At 46.9% G+C, this 22544-nt stretch overlaps 1 protein-coding gene across 2 annotated transcripts in view; it reads left to right on the top strand.

Annotated features, from left to right (window-relative positions):
- SPTBN1 (spectrin beta, non-erythrocytic 1) overlaps positions 1-22544 on the top strand; it is a 543544-nt gene that overhangs the window by 350089 nt on the left and 170911 nt on the right. For both annotated transcript variants that reach the window (XM_085612597.1, XM_085612598.1), the window contains 3 exons: positions 418-533; positions 18686-18798; positions 21429-21616. In XM_085612597.1, the coding sequence (XP_085468723.1) occupies positions 418-533; positions 18686-18798; positions 21429-21616 (417 nt within the window). The remainder of the gene's footprint in view (positions 1-417; positions 534-18685; positions 18799-21428; positions 21617-22544) is intronic.

Consider the following 22544-nt stretch of genomic DNA (forward strand, 5'->3'; position numbering starts at 1 on the left):
AACGGTCCCAAGGGTATGTATGGCTCTTCGAGTATTTGGAATTCAGTAAATTCAATAAGATGCCACTATCATCATACAAATTATATTCCGGAATAGAAGCGTCATTTTGTCATAACACCTTACTTTTGAACTTGTTAAATGAAAATAAGCAATCCAATTATTGACATCTGGCAGGGGAAGTGCTCAGCCACCCTTGCTGGGACTTGAACCTGTGACCAAGGGTTTTGCAGAGGTTTCCCAGTTGATAGCTTTCGCTGGTTTACTGAGATTCTGTTTCCAGTGTTGCCACATGGACGGTGTATTTTTCCTTTAATACATTATAAAAGGTGTGTTTATGTTGAATTGATGTTAGAACCGTTTGGGATTTTTTTAAATCTTATGCTCTGTCTGTTTTTTATATCTTCTAATTTATCACAGGCCAGATTTAATTGATTTTGATAAATTGAAAAAATCCAACGCGCACTACAATCTGCAAAATGCCTTCAACCTTGCGGAGCAACACCTTGGCCTGACCAAGCTTCTCGACCCTGAAGGTAAGAGCGGCAGTGAATGGCAACTGTACCGAAGGTTTTTATTTCAGCTGCAAATCGTTCGTTTTAGATAAAAGCTGTCATGTTTGAGCTGCAAGATCTGAATAGAGGAATTCACTGTGCCTCGGTGAGTATGTCATGCGGACTTTTCCGATCCCTTGTTCTGCTTGACCTGACTGGCCCAATGGCCTGATAATTGTTGTTGAGGACAGAGTCCGCCACGAGTGGGCAGAAAGGAAAATGCTGCTGAAGCACTATTCCCCGCAACAGAGGCAATGTTCCAATGTTCCATGTTGTGAACTGAAAACACCAGCCTGGTGCTAGAGTTTCGCAAAAAACGCACGTGCAGAGCGTAATTTGTAAAAGAATACGTGCCTGTGCAGCGCGGCCGGCGCCGTTAAATGTAGGCGTGCCGAATACCACGGCTGCGCAGTCTGGAATCCACCTTACGCCATACATGCCAACAGTTCAAAACGAGGAAGGGGGAGACTTTAAGAAATAAATTGGGGGGAATGCATTTTCCCCAATCACTTATATTGAAGCACAGTCAATTTTAGGCAGGAGACCGCTAAAATAATGCCATTTTTGGCTTCAACAATCGGGAGTTTCCGCCTGATCGGATTTGTTAGCATGGGCGCCTCATGCTGTAATCGATGTGGGCGGGATCGAGGGGCACGACGTGCCCATATTTTTTTAATTTAAGAAAAACTGTTCCCCCTCCTTTTTGGAAAAAGACAACCGTCCCAGGACGTTTAATTCCTGGAGCTGAAATGCTTCAATTGAAGTGTGAGTAAGCCTTGGAGTCTCCTGTGCTGTGAAACCGAGGCAGGGCCTGACAGCAACCCTCGCCGAGATGCCTGCTTGCCTGAAAGAAATGTGGATGTGCACAACTTTTGAATCTGCAGGTGCAAAGGGTCCTTGGAAGCCGATATTGACTTTCATTGTTGGAATCACTTGAAGCTTCCTGGTGATACACATTTATTCTTTTGAGTGGTATTGCATGTTACCAGCCGAGCTGTGAAGTGTGTGCTTTTTAAAGTACAGGTTTTAAACAAGTTGCACTATGTACAGTGTGGGTGTAACTCAAATCTATATTTTAGAAGCACGTTTTTATCGCAAACATTTTTGCACATTTTGTAGCTGATTATTATACTGTGTGTAATCCAAATTTAAAATAATGACTTGCATATTCACACTGCATCCTGTCACAGACTGGGACCTCGGACACAAGTTAAGGTTCTCCACTACACCAACCAATATTCAATTCTTTGCTCTCTGGTTACAGACACAGACCTCTGCAGTGTATTAACTAAGAGGTTTCATAATGTATGATAGTGCATCTCCCACTGATTAATTTGCATTTATTTCTCTTTAAGATGTGCTTTAATTTATACCTAGTTACCTGAAGGTGAAAGACTGAAAAATGTTATAGAATATATTATTTTTCTAGCTGAGCCTTTGATCCCACCACACGCTCACTTACCCCGCCCCCATTGCACGCAGCATGATTGGCGGTAGCCTCTAACGGCAGCCACCGGCTCGAATTAAGCACTGCGTATGTCATGTGCATCACTGAGCTGTAGGGTCATCCGAATGTATGGAATGAGAGAACGGAAGTCTGTATTAAACGCTGTCTGTTCCCCAAGATCCCAACCTTGCTAAACTGTGATATGTATATGTTGGGATCTGGGCTTGTTTCCGGTTTGAAGTTGGTCAGGAGGTCGACAGGATCTCACTGTTGACGGACTGGTTCCCATAAGCCTGGACAGAAAACGCCCTACAACCTGTGCGCGGTGAAAGTGCCAACAATAAACAGGACACCCTCGAGGAGGGGTGGGGGGGGGGTGCAGCCAAGGCATTACATGGGTACTTTAGCGGGGTCTCCAGTGGGACAAACACCCCTTTCCATTCTTGGCCAGTTTCAGATGCACTCATTTTAAATGCCACGTAGGAAAGATGATTTTTAGCTTCATTATAGGCAAACGTGGGTGAGCTGCAAATCTACTAGACTTGTTTTGTAAAAGCCTCTTATATCCTCTCCTAAGTTCCTTTCACTTTGGTGCAGTTGGTGACTAATGGATAGGTGTGAAGAGAAAACAATATTCTGCATTCAGTGCTTCGTTGAGCAAGCTATTCTCTGGAACTGCGAGTGTCAGCTCATAAACTGCAGACTAAGCTGCTTTCCACTGCCTTTTAAATCCAGCAGCTCACCCGGTGCATGGGAATAGTGCGTTAACCCTGTAATGGAATTAACCCTTTGCTGGGTTATTTTTCCCATGGGAGGCAGCCTTTACAACAGGATGCCTTTAACCATGCATCCTGCAGCACAAATATACCTTTACCTCAAATATGTCTTTATAATGAAGGGTAATCATATTTAAGGGGTGTGTGCGCTTACACACACTCTCTCTCTCTCTGGTTTAAGGGGTGGGTAAGGGCATAGGGTGGTAAGGGTGTTTTTAGGTCTCACCTGAACCAGCGCATGCGCTGGTCTGGCGAGACTTTTTGAGAGTGCTCCAAAAAGTGCTACCAGGCCAGCCTAGAGCTACAGTGCATGTGCGCGGGCGCGCGTGCCACGCTTGGCCTAGATTACTTTCACTTTCACGGCCGCTTTGATGTTTGATTGCGATCACTTTCGCGGCCGCTTGGCATAGCCAATAGGTCTCGCTTTTGGGACCTTATAAGTATTTAGTTATGCAACTGCTGCATTGCTAACTACTTTATAAGGTCCCAAAGGCGAGACCTATTGGCTATGCCAATGCTTGTTATGGTTTAGGGATGGGTAGGAGTTCAGTGTAAGTTTCTTAGGGTTTAAGGGGTTAGGTAATGGTATGGTGTAGTAGGGGTAGTTTTAGAGTGTAGGGGTGGATATTGGGTGGTAAGGGTGTTTTTAGGGTTTAGGGGTGGGTAAGGGTAAAAAGTGGCAAGGGTATTTTTAACGTTTAGGGGTGGGTAAGTATATTGAATGGTAAGGGTGATTTTAGGGTATAGGGGTGGGTAGGGGTATAAGATGGTAACTGTATTTTTTTTAGGGATTAGGGGTGGGTAAGGGTATAGGGTGGGACGGGTGTTTAAAGGTTTAGGTGTGAATAAGGGTATAGGATATTAACAGTGTTTTTAGGTGTTAGGGGTGGGTAAGGCTATAGAGTGGTAAAGGTATTTTTAGGGGTATGGGGTGGGTAACGGAATAGGGTGGTAAGAGTACAAAAAAGGGGGGATGGGGAGTTTCCATCTCTAAAAGGAAAAACATATTTGTTTAATTATTTTAAAAAGGGGGCGTTTGGGGGGCTATGTAAAATAATTTACAAATATGGGGGACTGGAGGGTCTCGCACACAAGTAGTGGCTTTACTTGCATTATATATACTTATCTTGCATTGTAAATGCATGCATTGTAAAGGTATATGAGTGGTAAAGGCATTGCGTTGTAAAGGATGCGTGGTAAAGGCATGCATTGTAAACATATTCTTTGTAATGTCATACAGTCTTTTACAGACCTCTGTAAAGGGAATTGCTTGTTTCATGATGGCTCATGGCCCTTTGTACTGCTACAGGTAATACAGTATTTGCAGCTGCCTGGGCTTGGAAGATTATTATTAATCACCAAGGTCTCTGTGGGCTACAAATACCCAGAATACCAGCATTTCATTGTATTGACTGCATTGGGGGTTTAAAGCATCCGTTCTGTGATGGCACCTATGTGAAATCCTGCATTATTTCCTGAGTCCACCATGGTTGGTTCATAGTGACTTCTGAATCTGGTTATTAGACTATCCCGTGATCATTTTAGAAGGATGTTTGACTAACAACGAAGCCAGTACCATCTTAACTCCAACCCAATAGCTATTGAAGGCACACAGGATGGAGCCAGCAGCAGGCTGGGTATCTGCCTTTGAACACATGACATCTTGCCGTAGGGCCTCGACTGTAAGGCTTCATCACTTAATTGGATTATCAAGTGTTGAATATAAATTGGCTTCTTTGGAGCACAAGCACTGTCATTCAGTATTACCCACTAAGCCCTCAGAGGCTGATGCCAATAATTAGTGTACTGCTATAAAGGCTATGACTGTAATTCAAAATATACCAATTTGTGAGCATTTTTATGTTTGGGTATTGATAAAAAATCAAGATTTCATATTCTCCAATCAACAGTGGTTAAATATTTATCCCAAAAATTAGCTTTGCTTACAAATCTATTGTGTCAAACATTAAGATTTCAGTTGCTCAAATTTTAATGGGCAGTATAAATGAGTTGACAGCACTTCATGCATTAGAATCTGGCCACTTTCAATTTTTCACTGTATAGCTACGTGGGAATCACAAATACTTTATTCCAAAAACTAGCGTCTCAATTTCAAGTGAAAGCAAAACATGTCTTCACCTTGTTTTTGAAGTTCTAATGCTTTTGTGGCATCACTAAGTGGCACTTTTTATTATAACTATGGATGTTTCTTTTGACCATTGTTGAAGTTTTCCAGCTGCCAGTGCAGTGTTCTCTAACGTGGTATCTTTCATAGATTCACGTGCATTAATCATTAGTCAGTCAGGCTGTGAATCCCCAGTACATTTTTCACAGCTGCTGTATAAAATTGCTGTCATTTAATAGAGTAGTATTAGAAGCCTGCACTCAGTCAAAGTGAATGTGGTCAAAGCTTCTCTCTCCAAAGGCAACTATTCTTCAGATTGAACATATGCGCTAAGAAAATAACTTCTAAAGAATGATGTTTCTTTGCAGGCAGCATTTTTGTTTCGTTCCTTTAGGAGTTGGTGTACCTCCTGCTGTGGGACTCTTTTTGGAGTCTGCTGGTGGGCCTTTCATAGCTGAAGACAGAGCACAGAAACTCGTCCGTTCCGGTGACCTGCGTAATGGCGATATACGGTGCTGTTATGGACTACATCCTCTTGTTTTGTCGTCTACATTTCGAGCAACAGCAAAAGACAGTGACGACAGGTTGAGGGACACAGGAGTGACAAAGTGCAGTTCGTTCAACCACTATCCTGGGTGAGTGGCTCTGGTAACTTGCCGATTGGACTCTCCTTCCAGAGGCCAGGCCTGCTCTTTGTGCTGACTTTAGATTCTTCCTTAGATAACTTAGGGCGCAGCTCCCAGGCTCATCGTCCCATATCACTGGCCAAGCCAGGAAAAGTTCCTACCCATCATCGTTCTGTAGCTGAAGCTGCATGCTTTCAGTTTAGAACTCAGACTTTACCACCTCTGAAGCAAGATATTGCAATCGAGTTTAGGACAGACATTATGACCTCCGTGTTTTACAGCAGAAATCAGTGGTGCATGAACTCCTAGCTGCTCTCTACAGAGGTCCAGTGCCTGTGGTATTGGGCACGTATTCAGCAGGTTTTAGTAGAAATTGCATGCCTGCAGGACTACACCAAAATGGCAGCACATTGCAAACAGCTGCACAACGACTTCTCCTGGCTTTTCAAGTTTGCTGTGCAGTAGCTGCACTTCTTATCTAGTAGGGTGCTTTCAGACAACATTTGGGTCGCTTTCGACAAGGTGCCAGTGGCACCTTACCTTGTGAGAGCACCTGATCTGGTTATCACCCTTGCAGTGAGGAGAAAGTTTGGGCTGAACATAAGCTGTCCCCACTACTTTAAAGATACCAGTCTTTTGATGTGTGAGTGGGCAGATCAGAAAGCCAATACTAGTGAGTCCACACATAGTGGTGAAAAGGCAAAAACAAACGATTGTGCTGCATCACTGGTTTGCCAAAACTTAGAACTTCAGGCATATGTTTGCTTCCACAAAATTTTCATATGTAAACTGGAGTATCGAGCAGCTCATTAAATCCATAGGGGAATGTACCATCACCATTTCACTAAAGACAGTAAAAAGTTTGAGAACTTTGATGAATTGCTGGCAGCATATCGGGCAGATATTCAGAATAAGCAAGATTATTATTTATTTGATTTACTTTTGTTGGTCAGTGTGCTCATATAGATGATTTTATTGGATAATTGTCACTTACAAGTCAATAGAATTAGCCAAATATGCTTCTGATGGATACTTTTAGATGCAGATTCCACACCTTGTTGATATTCCTCAAGGTGTCAGACTGGATCTGGAAACTCAAACTCAGTTCTCCTGCTCATTGACAGGTGGCGTTGTGCGGCTCCACACTGACCATGCTTCTCTCAGATATAAGTGTCACCCAGGCACACTGACTTCAGGCCCTTTCTTTCCATGCCTTTATTGTGAATATGGATCTCCACGCCACTAGAAAAAGGACTTGCTCACAAACATGTTTCTTTTACCAAGTGTGCAATGGAAATATGTAACCTTCCAAAAAACCGGGTTCAGACATTGTAGGCGCTAACGCAAGCAAGCCTTTGTGGCGGATCCCCACGAAGTATGCCTGGGTCGGAGCACGACTGCGTCCAGATGAACCCAAAGGCCTCATGTTTTCCAGCCAGAGTTCCCAAGAAGGCACTCTCTTGGAGGCATACTTTGCCAAGAGTGGACCTCAGGACTCCTATATGCCTTACCACCTCTACCCGTTCTGGTTCGAGTTCTGATGAAGATTGGGCTAGGAAGGTGTGGTGCCAAAAACTTCTGGGTATGAGCATCTATCCTCCGATCAAGCTGACACTTCTGGAGGATTTACTGTCACAGCAGTGAGGCAGGGTCCTGACCCGGGGCCACCACAATCTACACCTCCATGCGTGGAGATATAGCGGTGACAGCTAGTTTCCTTCATTCTTCCGCCCGCGGTCATTGATATTATTCTGGTAGACAGGTGCCCATTTACGAAATTGGTGTACGCTGGGCATTGGCACAAGTTTATGGCTTGGTGTGGCACTCTCCAGATTGACCCGCTGCAAGCTAAGCTGTCTGAAGGTTTGTTGTTTGTCATTGGTCTAGCAAGAACTTGCATTAAAGTTGCAGGATCAGCCTTCCTTGTTTTAATGCAATTCCTTAAAGTTTTAAAAGATATGTTTATGACTGAGCCGTTTGTGAAGCCACAATGGGACTTGAGTTTGGTTCTCCATTTTTTTAATGTGCACTCCATTTGAGTGTGTCGACAATTGTCCACTACTTCAGGTTGTATGACTGAGCTGCAAATATTCAAGTCCAGCTGCCTTACCCAAAATTTTTTTCAGACAAACTGGTAATGAGAACTTAAGCTGTATTTCTGCCAAAAGAAAAAACACCTTTCCACATAGGGCTGCGGATCACCCTGTTGACATTTTTTGCCTACCTCAGACCTCCAAAGACGAGGAGAAGCTTCATTGTTTGGACCTCAAGAGAACCCTTTGTTCCTACCTTTATCAGACTGGTGACCATTAAGTGGACGATTAACTCTGGGGGTTTTTCAGCAGCAACGAATGCCGAGACAGTGCTGAAAAGAGCCACCTCTAGGAAGATAGTCCTCTGTATTAAAATCTGCTACACGCTAGCTAAGAAGTAGCCACCTGAAGGATTGAGGCCTCATTCCACTCGAGCAAAGGGTGCTACCACTGTGCTGGCACGTAGAGTGCCTGCCCTGGGTTTATCTCAGGCTGCTATGTGGGCATCCGTGCACAGGTTCATGAAGCACTATTGCTTTGCCAGTCAGGTCCATCTAGACTTTTTAGTCTGAGACATTCCACAGACCTACCACCTTGGGAGATACTACTTTGGTATCCATTCACAAGGTGAGGTTTCTGTGGCAAGAATTATCCATATCTTTCGCTCTTTCTGGTGGATACTCTATCTAACTGCAGATTCGGCACCCGTCTCCCATATCTCCATTCTTTGGCACTGACTCTTTACCATCTAAAAAGGTCCAAACTAGAGATCTGCACACTGGTGAAAACAATTTGCAGATAGGCTCTGGGTCTGAGTGCGCTGACCAGCCTTTGAATGCAACTGACATCAGTGTGCCTGGGTGGCGCCTCTATGCAGCCTGCTTGTCAATTCTGGGACATAGCAACATCTGTGTGGAGCCTCAGGATGCTACCTGTCGGTGTGCAGGAATACTGCTTTTGAGATCCAGTCTGATGCCCGAGGAATATTCACAAGGTGAGCAATCTGTGGTTCGATAGAAAATCCACCAGAAGGAGCATTACCAAAGGTAAGTCATTTATTTGTTCTTACCCTAAGCCAGTGGATCTTAACCTGTGGTCGAGGGACCCATGGTGGTTTGTTACGCCTACTCTGCGGCTGCATAGAAAATTAAATAACATTACCAGACTTCTAAAGTGTACAATAATAAAGAAGCAAAATGTAAAACTGAACATTTCTAAATGTTCTGTAAAAAATATGGAATTTGAAATTAGAGGCTAAAACTGAATTTTGTATTCTCAGATGATTCGTAGGAGCAGTGCAGGTGTATTTAACAAAATGTAGTTTGGACGATGGTTGATTTTTGTGTATTGTCATCAAATTGCTTATACCCAGTGCCTAGATTAAAATATTCTCTTAGTGGGTGTTAGACCTGTCAGCCCTTTGGGTGGTCCCTCCTCATCATTATTTATTTTGTCCCACTTTTGCCTCAAACCCTGTTTGAATTTTTCCTTTTTGGGAACCACCAGACTTTTTCGTGTTGCTACAGATTCAGGGAACCATTTTAGCTACCCCTGAAACTTCTGTCTGAGGGCCTGGAGCACAAAATGGTGGCCACCTGTGACATCACCAGCATCCACTGGAACCTACCAGCACCTTCCAGAACATTCCAGGAGCTTCCAGAACCCTGTGACCGTTGGAGGCGGTTTAGAATGTTGGGAGGATAAGAGAGGCAGTTGGCAGTTGGAGCTGGCAGTTGGCACCTGACTGGTGAAGAGAGAGGAGCACAACAGTGAAGGAGGAAGGAGTGAAGCAGCAGGGGTGGAAACTTGTGCCTGGAGTGGGGTCCATAAACCCACCCTTGATACTTGTCCCTACTGTTGGATCCCAGCCTATAGCCCTGTGTGGGAAGAAGACAGAAAAACTCATCCTAAGGACCTGGACAGCAGGAACAGGCCTTAGAAGCAGAAAGCAGCAAGATCCTGACCTGGTAACTGGTTTCCCTGGAGTCCGGCGTCGAGTAGCCTGAAGACCTGGAGCCCGAGGTGGAGAAGCGGCGCTGACTGAAGTAGCAGACGTCGTACCCGGAGCCGCCTGAGGTCGTGAGAGGGCGCCGACGGAGGTCGTGAGGAATACCAGAGGTCGAGGAGGAAGTGAACCGAGGTCGAGCGAGCGGCGTCATCGGAGGAGTGAAGTCCGCCCTCCGGAGTCGTCGGAGACCGAGGTAGAGGAGCACCGGAGGTCGGGAGTGAGGATCGCACTCCGGAGTCGCCCGGAGCCTGTGAGGAGGAGCACCGGAGGTCGGGGGTGAGGATCGCACCCCGGAGTCGCCGGAAGTCGACATCGAGGCCAGGCCGGCCGACGTCATCGGAGCCGAGAGCGCCATCGGACCGGAGCCGCCCGAAGTCGACATCGTGAAGAGACTGCCCGACGCCGTCGAATCGGAGGTCGAGATCGAACCGAGGCCACCGACATCGGACCGGAACCGCCTGCCGGCGTCGTCAAAGAACTGACATTGTGCCGAGGCCGCCGAGACCGAACCGGAACCGCCTCACGGCGTCGACACGACTCCAGCGGCGTCGGAACGTCAGAAAAAGGGCAGTAAGTGGAGTAGAGGGCGCCTAAGGCCCTGTGGAGACCTGAGAGACTGCTCTAAGGGGCTAGGGAGGTGCTGAAACCCACCTGACTGTGCCTGGGGTGAACTGGGACTAACCTAGAGAGGTTGTGTGGAGAAGGAAAGCCAGGGCATTGGTATTCCCCCCTTTGATCTACCTCAGTTTAGGCCTCAGCCTTGTCCCAGCCAGGGAGTAGCCTCCCCCCTCAAGCCTTCCACCACCCTACAAGCTGTGCCTGGGCCAAATCAGCCCTTAAGAATTGAGAAGTCAACTGATTACATGAGGGTTGCTGTATACTTTTAATTATTTATTGGGGATACTGTATTTATTGAAGTTTTATCTATTTATTGCTGCACTATATTTATAGGTCCACAGGACTTGTTGGTGTACAATATTTATTGATACAGTATTTATTGCCTCAAAGTATTTAATTGTCTGTATATATTGCCCTTGTATTTATGCCCTGTTATTTATGATCACCCCTATTTATTTCATCAAACAGCCGATATTTATTTGACCTGCACTAATTGAAACTTGTATATTGTGATTGACCTATTTATTTTTCCAATCAGCAACTAAGAGAAAAAGATAAAGAAAGAATATTTTCATAATTTTTACGGTGTAGAGTCGTTTTTGGAACGGATGCACGCATGGTTCTTGTATGGGTATATTGTATGCTTAGCACTGCGCCTGTTTCCTGACCACTCGAGCCAAGCTACCACAGTGTGTTTGGGAAGGTCCACCACCACCCTGCGGAGTGGGAGTGGGGCTGTTTCCAACATAAATTGGTGTTCAGTGGTGGGATAGAGCTGTGCCTACATATACTCAACAATAACTGTGGGTAGTCCATAGGCCTACACCGGGAGTTTTCTCACAGCGGCCTTCCAAATTGTGGGTTTTTGTTTTTTCCAAATTTACTCTGGTGGTGGGAGGAGGTATTACTAAAGGTACCCCCCTGCATTGTTACTGCACAAAACCTGTCCTCTAACCTGAGTGGGCAAGATGGAGTTTGTACTGGAAGATTTAGAAACGTACACTATGGCCCAACTCAGGGAGTTTTGCCAGCGGGAGGGGGTGTACTGTCCCCCAGGAGCAAAGAAGGGTGCACTCCAAACCAGCTTAAGGGCTTGGGGGGAGGCACGCCGAGAAAGCAAGGCTGAGGAGGAAGACAGGGATGGAGAGCCTAACCCCGAGGGGGCTGAGATGTACCAACCTGAGGTGGGGAACCTGTCAGCAGGGCCCAGGACACTTTCTAGGAAGGGCAGCACTGTCTCTAGCGGGGGCTTATCCAGCGTGGAGTTAGCAGATCGGAGAGAGAAAAGACAGCTCACATGGGATTTAGCCAAGCTGGAGAAGGAGAAGGAGGAACAGAGGTTGGCTCATGAGACGGAGAAAGAGAGGATGGCTCATGAGATAAGACTGAAAGAGATAGAGCTTCAGATCCTAAGAATAGGGGCACAACCTGTTCCTAATGGTGGCAGCCAAAACCAAGAGGTCACCAGGGAATCCAAACCTTACCTGCCAAAGGACATAGTAGCTAGCTATGGGGCGGGTGACGACATCGCCAAGTGGCTAGCAGCCTATGAGGTCTCGTTGAGGGCCCATGGGGTTCCAGTGAAGTACTGGGGAGGGGGATTGTATAAGTACATGCCTCCAGCTGGTAGGGATGCTTTATTGGCCCTCGAAGAGGATGAGCAGACCCACTACCCCACCATGAAACTGGCGCTCATCAGAAAGTTTGGACTAACACCTGAAAAGTACAGACAGAAGTTCAGGGGTAGTCACAAGCTGGGCACACAGAATTGGGTGGACTTCCTGGACTATGCAAAGAAGGCACTGGAAGGTTGGATTCAGGGCAGTGAAGTAAGGAACTACGAGGAGCTGTTTGACCTAGTACTGAAGGAACACCTACTCGAGAAATGTTTCCCTGAACTGCGGCAACACCTGGTGGATAGCAAGCTGACCAGCCCCCGGAAGCTTGCTGAGGAGGCGGACATTTGGGCTAGTACCCGGGTGTCCACAAGGGGGACTGGAGGGGATACTCAAAAGGCCGGACAGGGCGCCCCCCAGAAGAAAGAAGGGGGGGAAAAGAAAAAGGAGTTCTCCAAAGGCCCCCAAAATAACTTCCAAGGGAAGGGAACAGGATTCACCTCTAAGGCTAACCCACCCAGAAACCCTAATCCTGGCCAGAGTCAGCAGCCAAGGGTTGTCCATTGCTACGAGTGCGGTGGCGTTGGACACTATAAAGGAGATCCGAAGTGTCAGAAACGATCACCCCCTCCCACTGGAGGAAAGACCCCCGGAGTAGCTAGTGCAGTGCTCGGGGAGGAGATGCCCTTAACTAAGGGAAGGGAGTGGGCGGGTGTCACTTTAGTGTCCCTGGGAGAACGGGAGATGGTTCCTAAGATCCAGGTGCCCGCAAATACCGCAAAGTATGGGCAGTGGATCACCATCAACGGCCAAAGAGGGGAGGCTCTGAGAGACACAGGAGCCAGTATGACTATGGTGCGTAGCCAGCTGGTGTCTCCAGAACAGGTAATTCCCGATGTACTCCACCCAGCCGCGATGGCTGACGGCAGAACAGGTCACTATCCAGTGGCCGAGGTTCCCTTTGAATGGGGGGGGGGTTGCAGGTTCACTTCGAGTTGCCGTAAGCCCTGCCGTGCCAGTCGATTGTCTGCTGGGCAATGACATGGAGCACAACGCTTGGAAGGAGGTGGAATACCGGACTCACACCGAGATGCTGGGTACACCTGACTGGGCCTGTGTTAGCACAAGGTCCGCGACTACCCGAAGAGGGAGTTCATTCCGGCTGGAGCCTGGAACAAAGGCCCAGCCAACTGCCAGTCAAGGGAAGAACCGAGGACAGGAGGAGCCTGCCTCGGCGTCTCCACCCCGTAGGACGGATAGGCCACCGGAGGTGGTGGACCAGGAGTCTGCGGAGGGGGACGTTACCAACCTGGAGGACCTACCCATCCCGGCCGAGTGGCACGTGGAGGGAGGCCCGTCCAGGGAGGAATTCTGCCAGGGCCAGAGGGAGTGCCCTACCCTTGAGGGGCTGAGGCGACAGGCCGAAGCCCAGGCAGCAGGGAACGTTGAAGGGAACTACAGTGTTTACTGGGAGGATGGCCTCCTCTACAGTGAACCCAAGGCACCCCTACATGGATCGTCACGAGCCTTGGTAGTTCCTCAACGTTATCGAGCCTTCCTTTTAGAGTTGGCTCACGAGATCCCCTTGGCAGGACACCTGGGGCAAGACAAGACCTTCGCCCGTCTTGTCCCACACTTTTATTGGCCTCAGATGAAAGTGTCGTCCGATACCTACTGCCGGACATGTGTGTCTTGCCAAGCCAGTGGGAAAACAGGGGTGAAGCTGAAAGCTCCCCTGGAACCACTTCCTGTCGTTAGCACCCCCTTTGAAAGGGTGGGCATCGACATTGTGGGTCCATTAGATCCACCGACTACAGCTGGTCACAGGTTTATCCTGGTTCTGGTGGATCATGCCACACGGTACCCAGAGGCGATACCTCTGAGGACCATAACAGCACCTGTTGTGGCTAGGGCCCTGATGGGAATCTTTACCCGAGTGGGTTTTCCCAAGGAAGTTGTGTCCGACAGGGGGACCAACTTCATGTCAGCATATATGCGGGCAATGTGGAAGGAGTGTGGAGTGACATACCGGTTCACCACTCCTTACCACCCCCAGACCAATGGTCTGGTGGAGAGGTTTAACAAAACCTTAAAAGGCATGATCAGAAGTCTGCCTGAAAGCCTGCGGAGGAAATGGGACGTCCTCCTACCCTGTTTACTTTTTTCCTACAGGGAAGTGCCACAGAAGGGAGTGGGCTTCAGCCCCTTCGAGCTTCTGTATGGGCACCCTGTACGTGGACCTCTTAACCTGGTGAGAGACGGATGGGAAAGAACTCCCAGAAAGCTCCCCCAGGATGTGGTGAGCTACATGCTGGCCTTCCGGAGCCAAATGGCTAAGTTGTGGAAGCAAGCTTCTGACAACCTGGAAGCCAGCCAAGCAGTGATGAAGGCGTGGTATGACCACAACGCTCACCCGGTGGAGTTGGAGCCTGGCCAGAAGGTGTGGGTGATCGAACCCGGAGAGCTTAGTGCCCTCCAGGATTGCTGGTCAGGACCCTTTGAGGTGTTGGAGAAGAAGGGTAAGGCTACCTACTTGGTGGACCTGAAGACCCCTCGTCAGCCCCTGCGGGTGCTGCATGCCAACCGCCTCAAACCCCACCACGAGAGGCCCGAAGTCATCTTGATGATGGTGACTGACGGAGGAGAGGACGTGGAAAGCGAGCCTCTCCCTGATCTGTTTGCGTCTCAAGAAAAGGATGGGTCGGTGGAGGGAGTGATTCTCTCCCCATCTCTAACTCCTGAACAGCAGGAGGACTGTCGCCAGGTCCTGGGGCAGTACTCTTCGTTGTTCTCCCTTGTCCCGGGTAGGACTCACCTGTGCGTCCATGACGTGGACACAGGAGACAGCCCACCTGTGAAGTCCAAGATCTACCGGATGTCAGACAAGGTGAAGGCCAGCATTCATAGTGAAGTCACTAAGATGCTGGAGCTAGGAGTGATTGAACCTTCTAGCAGCCCCTGGTCCAGTCCGGTGGTGTTAGTACCAAAAGCTGCACCACCGGGTGCCCAACCAGAACTGAGGTTCTGTGTGGACTACCGGGGACTGAATTCAGTGACAAAAACTGATGCTCATCAGATCCCCAGGGCGGATGAATTGATTGACCGGCTGGGAGCTGCCCAATATCTAAGTACCTTTGACCTTACTTCAGGGTACTGGCAGATCTCGTTGACTGATGGAGCAAGGGAAAGGTCAGCCTTCTCCACGCCCAATGGCCACTACCAGTTCTGTGTGATGCCCTTTGGGCTCAAGAACGCACCTGCCACGTTTCAGCGCCTGGTAAACCAGATCCTCACCGGAATGGAGAGTTTCTCTGCTGCTTATCTGGATGACATAGCCGTCTTCAGTAACAGCTGGGAGGATCACTTGCGTCACCTGCAAGCTGTTCTCCAGGCCCTGAGACAAGCTGGATTGACGATCAAGGCCAGCAAGTGCCAGATCGGGCAGGGGTCGGTAGTGTACCTTGGACACTTGGTGGGTAGGGGAACGGTGCAACCCCTCCAGGCGAAGATCGAGGCCATCATGGCCTGGGAACCCCCCAAGACACAGACTGAGGTCCGAGCATTTTTGGGCCTCACGGGATACTATCGCCGCTTCGTGAAGGGGTACGGTACCATCGTAGCCCCTCTCACGGAGCTCACGTCCAAGAAACAACCTCGACGGGTAGTCTGGACGGAGGCTTGTCAGCAAGCCTTTGCGAAATTGAAGAAAGCCATGTGCGAGGCCCCGGTCTTAAGGGCCCCAGACTTTTCCAAGAAGTTCATTGTCCAGACAGATGCATCAGAACATGGCATTGGGGCAGTGTTATCGCAACTCAACGAAGAGGGTCTGGATCAACCCGTGGTCTTCCTATCCCGGAGACTACTTCCCAGGGAACAGAAGTGGAGTGCAATAGAGCGTGAAGCCTTTGCAGTGGTATGGGCTCTGAAGAAGTTGCGGCCATACCTGTTTGGAACGCACTTCCTGGTTCAGACCGACCACAGACCCCTTCGTTGGCTGATGCAAATGAAGGGGGAGAATCCCAAGTTGTTGAGGTGGTCTATTTCCCTACAGGGGATGGACTTTCAGGTGGAACATCGGCCTGGAGTGGACCACGCCAATGCAGACGGTCTCTCAAGGTATTTCCGCCTTAGTGATGAGAACTCCCAAGGGGTTGGGTAGCTCTCCCCACTTTCAGCTGGGGGGGACGCGTGTTAGACCTGTCAGCCCTTTGGGTGGTCCCTCCTCATCATTATTTATTTTGTCCCACTTTTGCCTCAAACCCTGTTTGAATTTTTCCTTTTTGGGAACCACCAGACTTTTTCGTGTTGCTACAGATTCAGGGAACCATTTTAGCTACCCCTGAAACTTCTGTCTGAGGGCCTGGAGCACAAAATGGTGGCCACCTGTGACATCACCAGCATCCACTGGAACCTACCAGCACCTTCCAGAACATTCCAGGAGCTTCCAGAACCCTGTGACCGGTGGAGGCGGTTTAGAATGTTGGGAGGATAAGAGAGGCAGTTGGCAGTTGGAGCTGGCAGTTGGCACCTGACTGGTGAAGAGAGAGGAGCACAACAGTGAAGGAGGAAGGAGTGAAGCAGCAGGGGTGGAAACTTGTGCCTGGAGTGGGGTCCATAAACCCACCCTTGATACTTGTCCCTACTGATGGATCCCAGCCTATAGCCCTGTGTGGGAAGAAGACAGAAAAACTCATCCTAAGGACCTGGACAGCAGGAACAGGCCTTAGAAGCAGAAAGCAGCAAGATCCTGACCTGGTAACTGGTTTCCCTGGAGTCCGGCGTCGAGTAGCCTGAAGACCTGGAGCCCGAGGTGGAGAAGCGGCGCTGACTGAAGTAGCAGACGTCGTACCCGGAGCCGCCTGAGGTCGTGAGAGGGCGCCGACGGAGGTCGTGAGGAATACCAGAGGTCGAGGAGGAAGTGAACCGAGGTCGAGCGAGCGGCGTCATCGGAGGAGTGAAGTCCGCCCTCCGGAGTCGTCGGAGACCGAGGTAGAGGAGCACCGGAGGTCGGGAGTGAGGATCGCACTCCGGAGTCGCCCGGAGCCTGTGAGGAGGAGCACCGGAGGTCGGGGGTGAGGATCGCACCCCGGAGTCGCCGGAAGTCGACATCGAGGCCAGGCCGGCCGACGTCATCGGAGCCGAGAGCGCCATCGGACCGGAGCCGCCCGAAGTCGACATCGTGAAGAGACTGCCCGACGCCGTCGAATCGGAGGTCGAGATCGAACCGAGGCCACCGACATCGGACCGGAACCGCCTGCCGGCGTCGTCAAAGAACTGACATTGTGCCGAGGCCGCCGAGACCGAACCGGAACCGCCTCACGGCGTCGACACGACTCCAGCGGCGTCGGAACGTCAGAAAAAGGGCAGTAAGTGGAGTAGAGGGCGCCTAAGGCCCTGTGGAGACCTGAGAGACTGCTCTAAGGGGCTAGGGAGGTGCTGAAACCCACCTGACTGTGCCTGGGGTGAACTGGGACTAACCTAGAGAGGTTGTGTGGAGAAGGAAAGCCAGGGCATTGGTATTCCCCCCTTTGATCTACCTCAGTTTAGGCCTCAGCCTTGTCCCAGCCAGGGAGTAGCCTCCCCCCTCAAGCCTTCCACCACCCTACAAGCTGTGCCTGGGCCAAATCAGCCCTTAAGAATTGAGAAGTCAACTGATTACATGAGGGTTGCTGTATACTTTTAATTATTTATTGGGGATACTGTATTTATTGAAGTTTTATCTATTTATTGCTGCACTATATTTATAGGTCCACAGGACTTGTTGGTGTACAATATTTATTGATACAGTATTTATTGCCTCAAAGTATTTAATTGTCTGTATATATTGCCCTTGTATTTATGCCCTGTTATTTATGATCACCCCTATTTATTTCATCAAACAGCCGATATTTATTTGACCTGCACTAATTGAAACTTGTATATTGTGATTGACCTATTTATTTTTCCAATCAGCAACTAAGAGAAAAAGATAAAGAAAGAATATTTTCATAATTTTTACGGTGTAGAGTCGTTTTTGGAACGGATGCACGCATGGTTCTTGTATGGGTATATTGTATGCTTAGCACTGCGCCTGTTTCCTGACCACTCGAGCCAAGCTACCACAGTGTGTTTGGGAAGGTCCACCACCACCCTGCGGAGTGGGAGTGGGGCTGTTTCCAACAGTGGGTGTCCCTGGATTCAAATAATGATTCAGCGGGATTCCCGGACTCCAGTAATGATTAAGTGGGGGGTCCTCAGATCTCTTAAGGTTAAGAACCACTATCCTAAGGGATGTTTACTGGATTTAAGATTAAGGCTTATTCAGTGTGCTGGACTACTCTTACACAGGTTGCAGAAGTAAAAAGTGCCTTGCGTAAGAGAACTCGTGGCCCCAAAAAGCTACAGGGAAGAGTACTTCTGCACAGAGGCAGAACATTTTATAGCTTTCTTGTGAGCGGCAAGTTTGCTCACGTTTTGTAATAGTGGGTGTTATTCAAGACATTTTGATAAGAATCTGCAGTCATATTAACAAGTGCAGAGCTGAATCTTCGTGCTGGTGCTTTATAGTTTAAAGAATATGATTTGTAATCAGCTGACCGTGCGATGACTGTAAAATGTGGATTGTTGTACTTGTTGTACTTTTTAAATAAATGCTTTTAATTCTGATGGGACTCTTAGAATAAATAATGGAGGATTCCCATCAGATAATTTGAGAGCAACTAGTTGGAGGAATGCAATAGACCAAGTTTCTCCTTCATCACTATGTTTTGCTATGTATATAAATACAAACTTCCAGAATTGGCAGCACCAAAAAGGGTACATAGAAACCATTTTAAAATTAAGACTTTTAGTAGCACTGTTGCTCGCTCTTAGCATATTTTAGTAACGCTCTCCGTTCTCTTCCAGATATCAGCGTTGACCATCCCGATGAGAAATCCATCATTACCTACGTGGTGACATATTACCACTACTTCTCCAAGATGAAGGCCTTAGCTGTGGAAGGTAAACGAATTGGAAAGGTAAGCAAGAACGCAATTTTGTTCATGTGACTTAAATCCACTAAAATGCAGTGCACCATTATTTAGTACTGTGGCCCTAATCTACGATAAGGCGCATTTAATGGCATGTGGTGCAGACTCTTGTAGAAGATTCGCTAAGATCTAGTGTATATCTTCAGGAGTGAGGACTGTAGGCATGTGATGTGTGAAATGATTCATTTCGTCGCACTATTTTAGCTCTCCTGATCCTTGATGTATTTATCATTTTAGAGATGTTGTTCAGTTTCTGCTTAATTTGTATAAAAGATTTTGAGTATTTGTGTGTGTGTTTTTAAAAGTATAACATGAGTGAATTTGGTTCTGTTAAGTAATGAGTTGATAAGTTTGAGTGTACTCAACCTTTTGTTACTTTGTCTTGATCAAAAAAATGTATAATGTGCTCAATGAATAGTTGAGTCTATGCATGTGTGAATCTTTACGGTATTAAGGAGCCTAGATCTATGTATATGTGCACATTTATGCTTGTCTGTTGGCTATATATGTATATATATTGGAGGTTACAGAGGAATAACTTTAGTCCAGAGAACCCAACAGTCCTTAACTCATGTTTTTCTGAGTGATCTTCCTCAGCTCATAATTAACGGTGAGCGTAATTGGCGGAGTACTACTACGCAGAATTCCACGAAGTTGAACAAAAACTTTATGAATTGCAACTTCGCGTTCCGTCCGACTCCCAATTAATATAACAGAAACCTCTTATACTTTTGGTAAAATAACATGCATCTCTGTCTTTACATGCTTAAATGCATATGGTCATTTCACAAAAGTGCAAATGAAAATTTAGCAAGCACTGAGAGTGGTGATGATTTTGGAATTCTCCCTAACCTAGGGAGAAAGATGCCTTGAAAACAAAGAGCACATCTTTCTGAACGATTCGGTGGTGGTCACATCCTCTTAGGACCACCCCAAGCACAGTTATGGGCAACAATACAATCCCAAAAGCATTTGACTCGAGGGACACCTAGCAACGACTAGTTGAACTGCAGCTTGATGTAATAATTTCAATGCTTTTGCATTTGACTCGTGAGGTACACCTAGTAACGACTAGTTGAACTGCAGCTCTTTGTAGAATTATTTTGATATCGGATACTATAATATTCACTGCCCACTGCTAATCTATTCCCATAATGCTTTGCAGGGCCTTTGGTTGGTATTCTATTTTTGCCCATAACTGTGGTTGAAGTGGTCCTAAGAAGATGGGACCACCACTGAATCGTTCGGCATGATGTGCTCTTTGTGTTCAAGGCATCTGCTTGGTCCTCCCCTAGGTTAGGGGGACCCCAAAATCATCACCTCTCTTATTGCCTGATAGTTTTCATTTTCAAAGTTCACTTTTGTGAATTGGTTATATGCTTTGTAGCATGTAAAGTTGCTTTATCAATGCAATTGTGGGTGCAGTTTAATAGCTGACTCCGCTGAACAGAGTTTTTGCCTGAATTCTGTGGCTTTAATGGAATGCGTAGCCAACAAATCTCCGCAAACTCCAGCAGCGGAGCAGAGTTCATTGCCCAGGGTTACTCATAATACAAATGCATACACAGCTCTGCAGCGACAGATGGAGCTTAGTTGCTAGATTCTGTAGTGAAAAACCTGTAAAGAAAAAAAAAAAACTTCCATTGAAATCACCAGAAAGGTGATGCTTGTTTTGAGTAGAGACCCCAAGGCAGTGGAAAACCTTCCTCAGCAGCCCATATGTTTAAGTCCCTGATAACAAATTGCCCAATGATTCCTTGAAACATACACTTCTCAGATCCCCTTGTAGCTACCTCCCCTCTACCATAGAGATTCCAAACGGGCATCCCTCAAACTTTCCCCATGCTCTTTTGATCTTACTTTTGTAGAAGTAGGAGATCTTTTCATTTTGTCTTGTTCTTCTTGCCTATCTGAAACCTGACTTGTCACGGATAAAAATATGGGGTTCCATATACTACTATAGTTGCCGGTTATACCCATTTGTAGGATTTTGATGAGAGATGGGGAAGGTTCGTATTGAAGATGCTTGACACAAAATATTGGGTTTGCAGTGAGATGATTCAGAGTGAGTGGTGATAATTGCATGATTCAAGGAGTTGAGTACTTCTCTCTGGAAAAGGACATACACACAGGTTTTGTACTTGACCACATGTAAGATCTCTGATACAAGTGGCCGGGCATATGTTTTGCAGATGTAATGGCAGGGCTTATACTGCTTGCCAACTTCACAACCTTGTTCATGAGCACAGGTCTAATGGACGTTTGGGAATAATTGAGAATTGGGTAGGAAAAAGGAGAGAAAGAGAGAGCGAACTGGAGGTTGTGGGTGTTATTTGCTACAGATCTGCAGATTTTCACAACAAAAACATATATACGTCTAAGTTACATGGCATACAGTTTTTAGAATATTCTGGACAGACTGTAAATCTTAAATTTTAATTTTTTTTTTTTCATTGATACATTTAAAGTACTATGCCCTGTCTTACTTTCTGAAGTGTTTTTCCCCTTCATACATCTACACTGTGTTTTGTCCTTGATGTGATTGGAACAGTATGGATTTGTTTTGTGTCATAGAGTTGGAGATCTTGCTCAACTGTTGCCTCTACTTCTTGTTCCAGGTCCTTGACAATGCCATTGAAACTGAAAAAATGATTGAAAAGTATGAATCGCTGGCTTCTGACCTCCTGGAGTGGATTGAACAAACAATTATCATTTTGAATAATCGCAAATTTGCCAACTCGTTGGTTGGTGTGCAGCAGCAGCTTCAGGCATTCAACACTTACCGCACTGTGGAGAAACCTCCTAAGTATGTTTGTACACCCAACATAAAAATTATGAATGGAACGTCTCCTGTCAGTGTATGTGAACAAAGTGTGCTAAGTGTGAAATAATCAAACATTTCTTTTGTATATGAGAACAACAAATGACAGTTATTCATCATACCATGACAGCACCATAAATACATTTTTTTGTAGTCACATAAAAACGTAATAGCATGAAGCCCAGCTTGTGCTGAGCATTGCAGTATGTTGTATTGAAAATAACAAAAACAAATATTTGGCTTTGTTATCCATATTGATTTCTATGGTTCTTAGGGGATTGTTGTGGTCGTTTTAAAGAAAGCTTACAAAATGTCAGAAGAGCCTCTGTCTCAGTTCTTAGAGGGCATCTTTCAAGGTTCCAGAAAAACACTTATAGGAAAAAGGGTACTTGACAATAAATCGGCATTAGAACATTGGAATGTTGAGTGCTCCTTTGAAGACAATGAAGTGCTACGGGCTTCTGATGGCTGGTAGAAGCCCAGAGCATCAACATTCCAACCCCTTGGGCTATGTGAGGCCTTTGTTTTACTAATTAGAACATTCTGCCCTCTAGGGGCGGAATGTTCCAATGGCCTTAGAGTCCTTCATAGCGGGCTCTACCAACCGTTAACGGTCCTCACCTTCGGCTTGGGCCTTTAACGCTGGAACAGGCCTTTAATGGCCGGTAGAGCCTGCAACATCAAGCTCTAAGGCTATAGTAAAGCATGATTGCAACCAGTAGAACATGCCTGGTCTACAAAATTGTTTAGACTAGTGTTTGATACTAGCATTTAAAAATCCTGCTATTTTTCCTACGCATATACTTTAGGATTTTTGTTCTCCGCTTAGAAACCATAACAGGATACTACATAGACTGATTTTTATAAAGCAGAACTGACTATAGTTTGTTATTCCAACTGTCAGGAGAGAATC

This window comes from Triturus cristatus, chromosome 6, assembly GCF_964204655.1.
Source record: "Triturus cristatus chromosome 6, aTriCri1.1, whole genome shotgun sequence".
Lineage (NCBI taxonomy): Eukaryota > Metazoa > Chordata > Amphibia > Caudata > Salamandridae > Triturus > Triturus cristatus.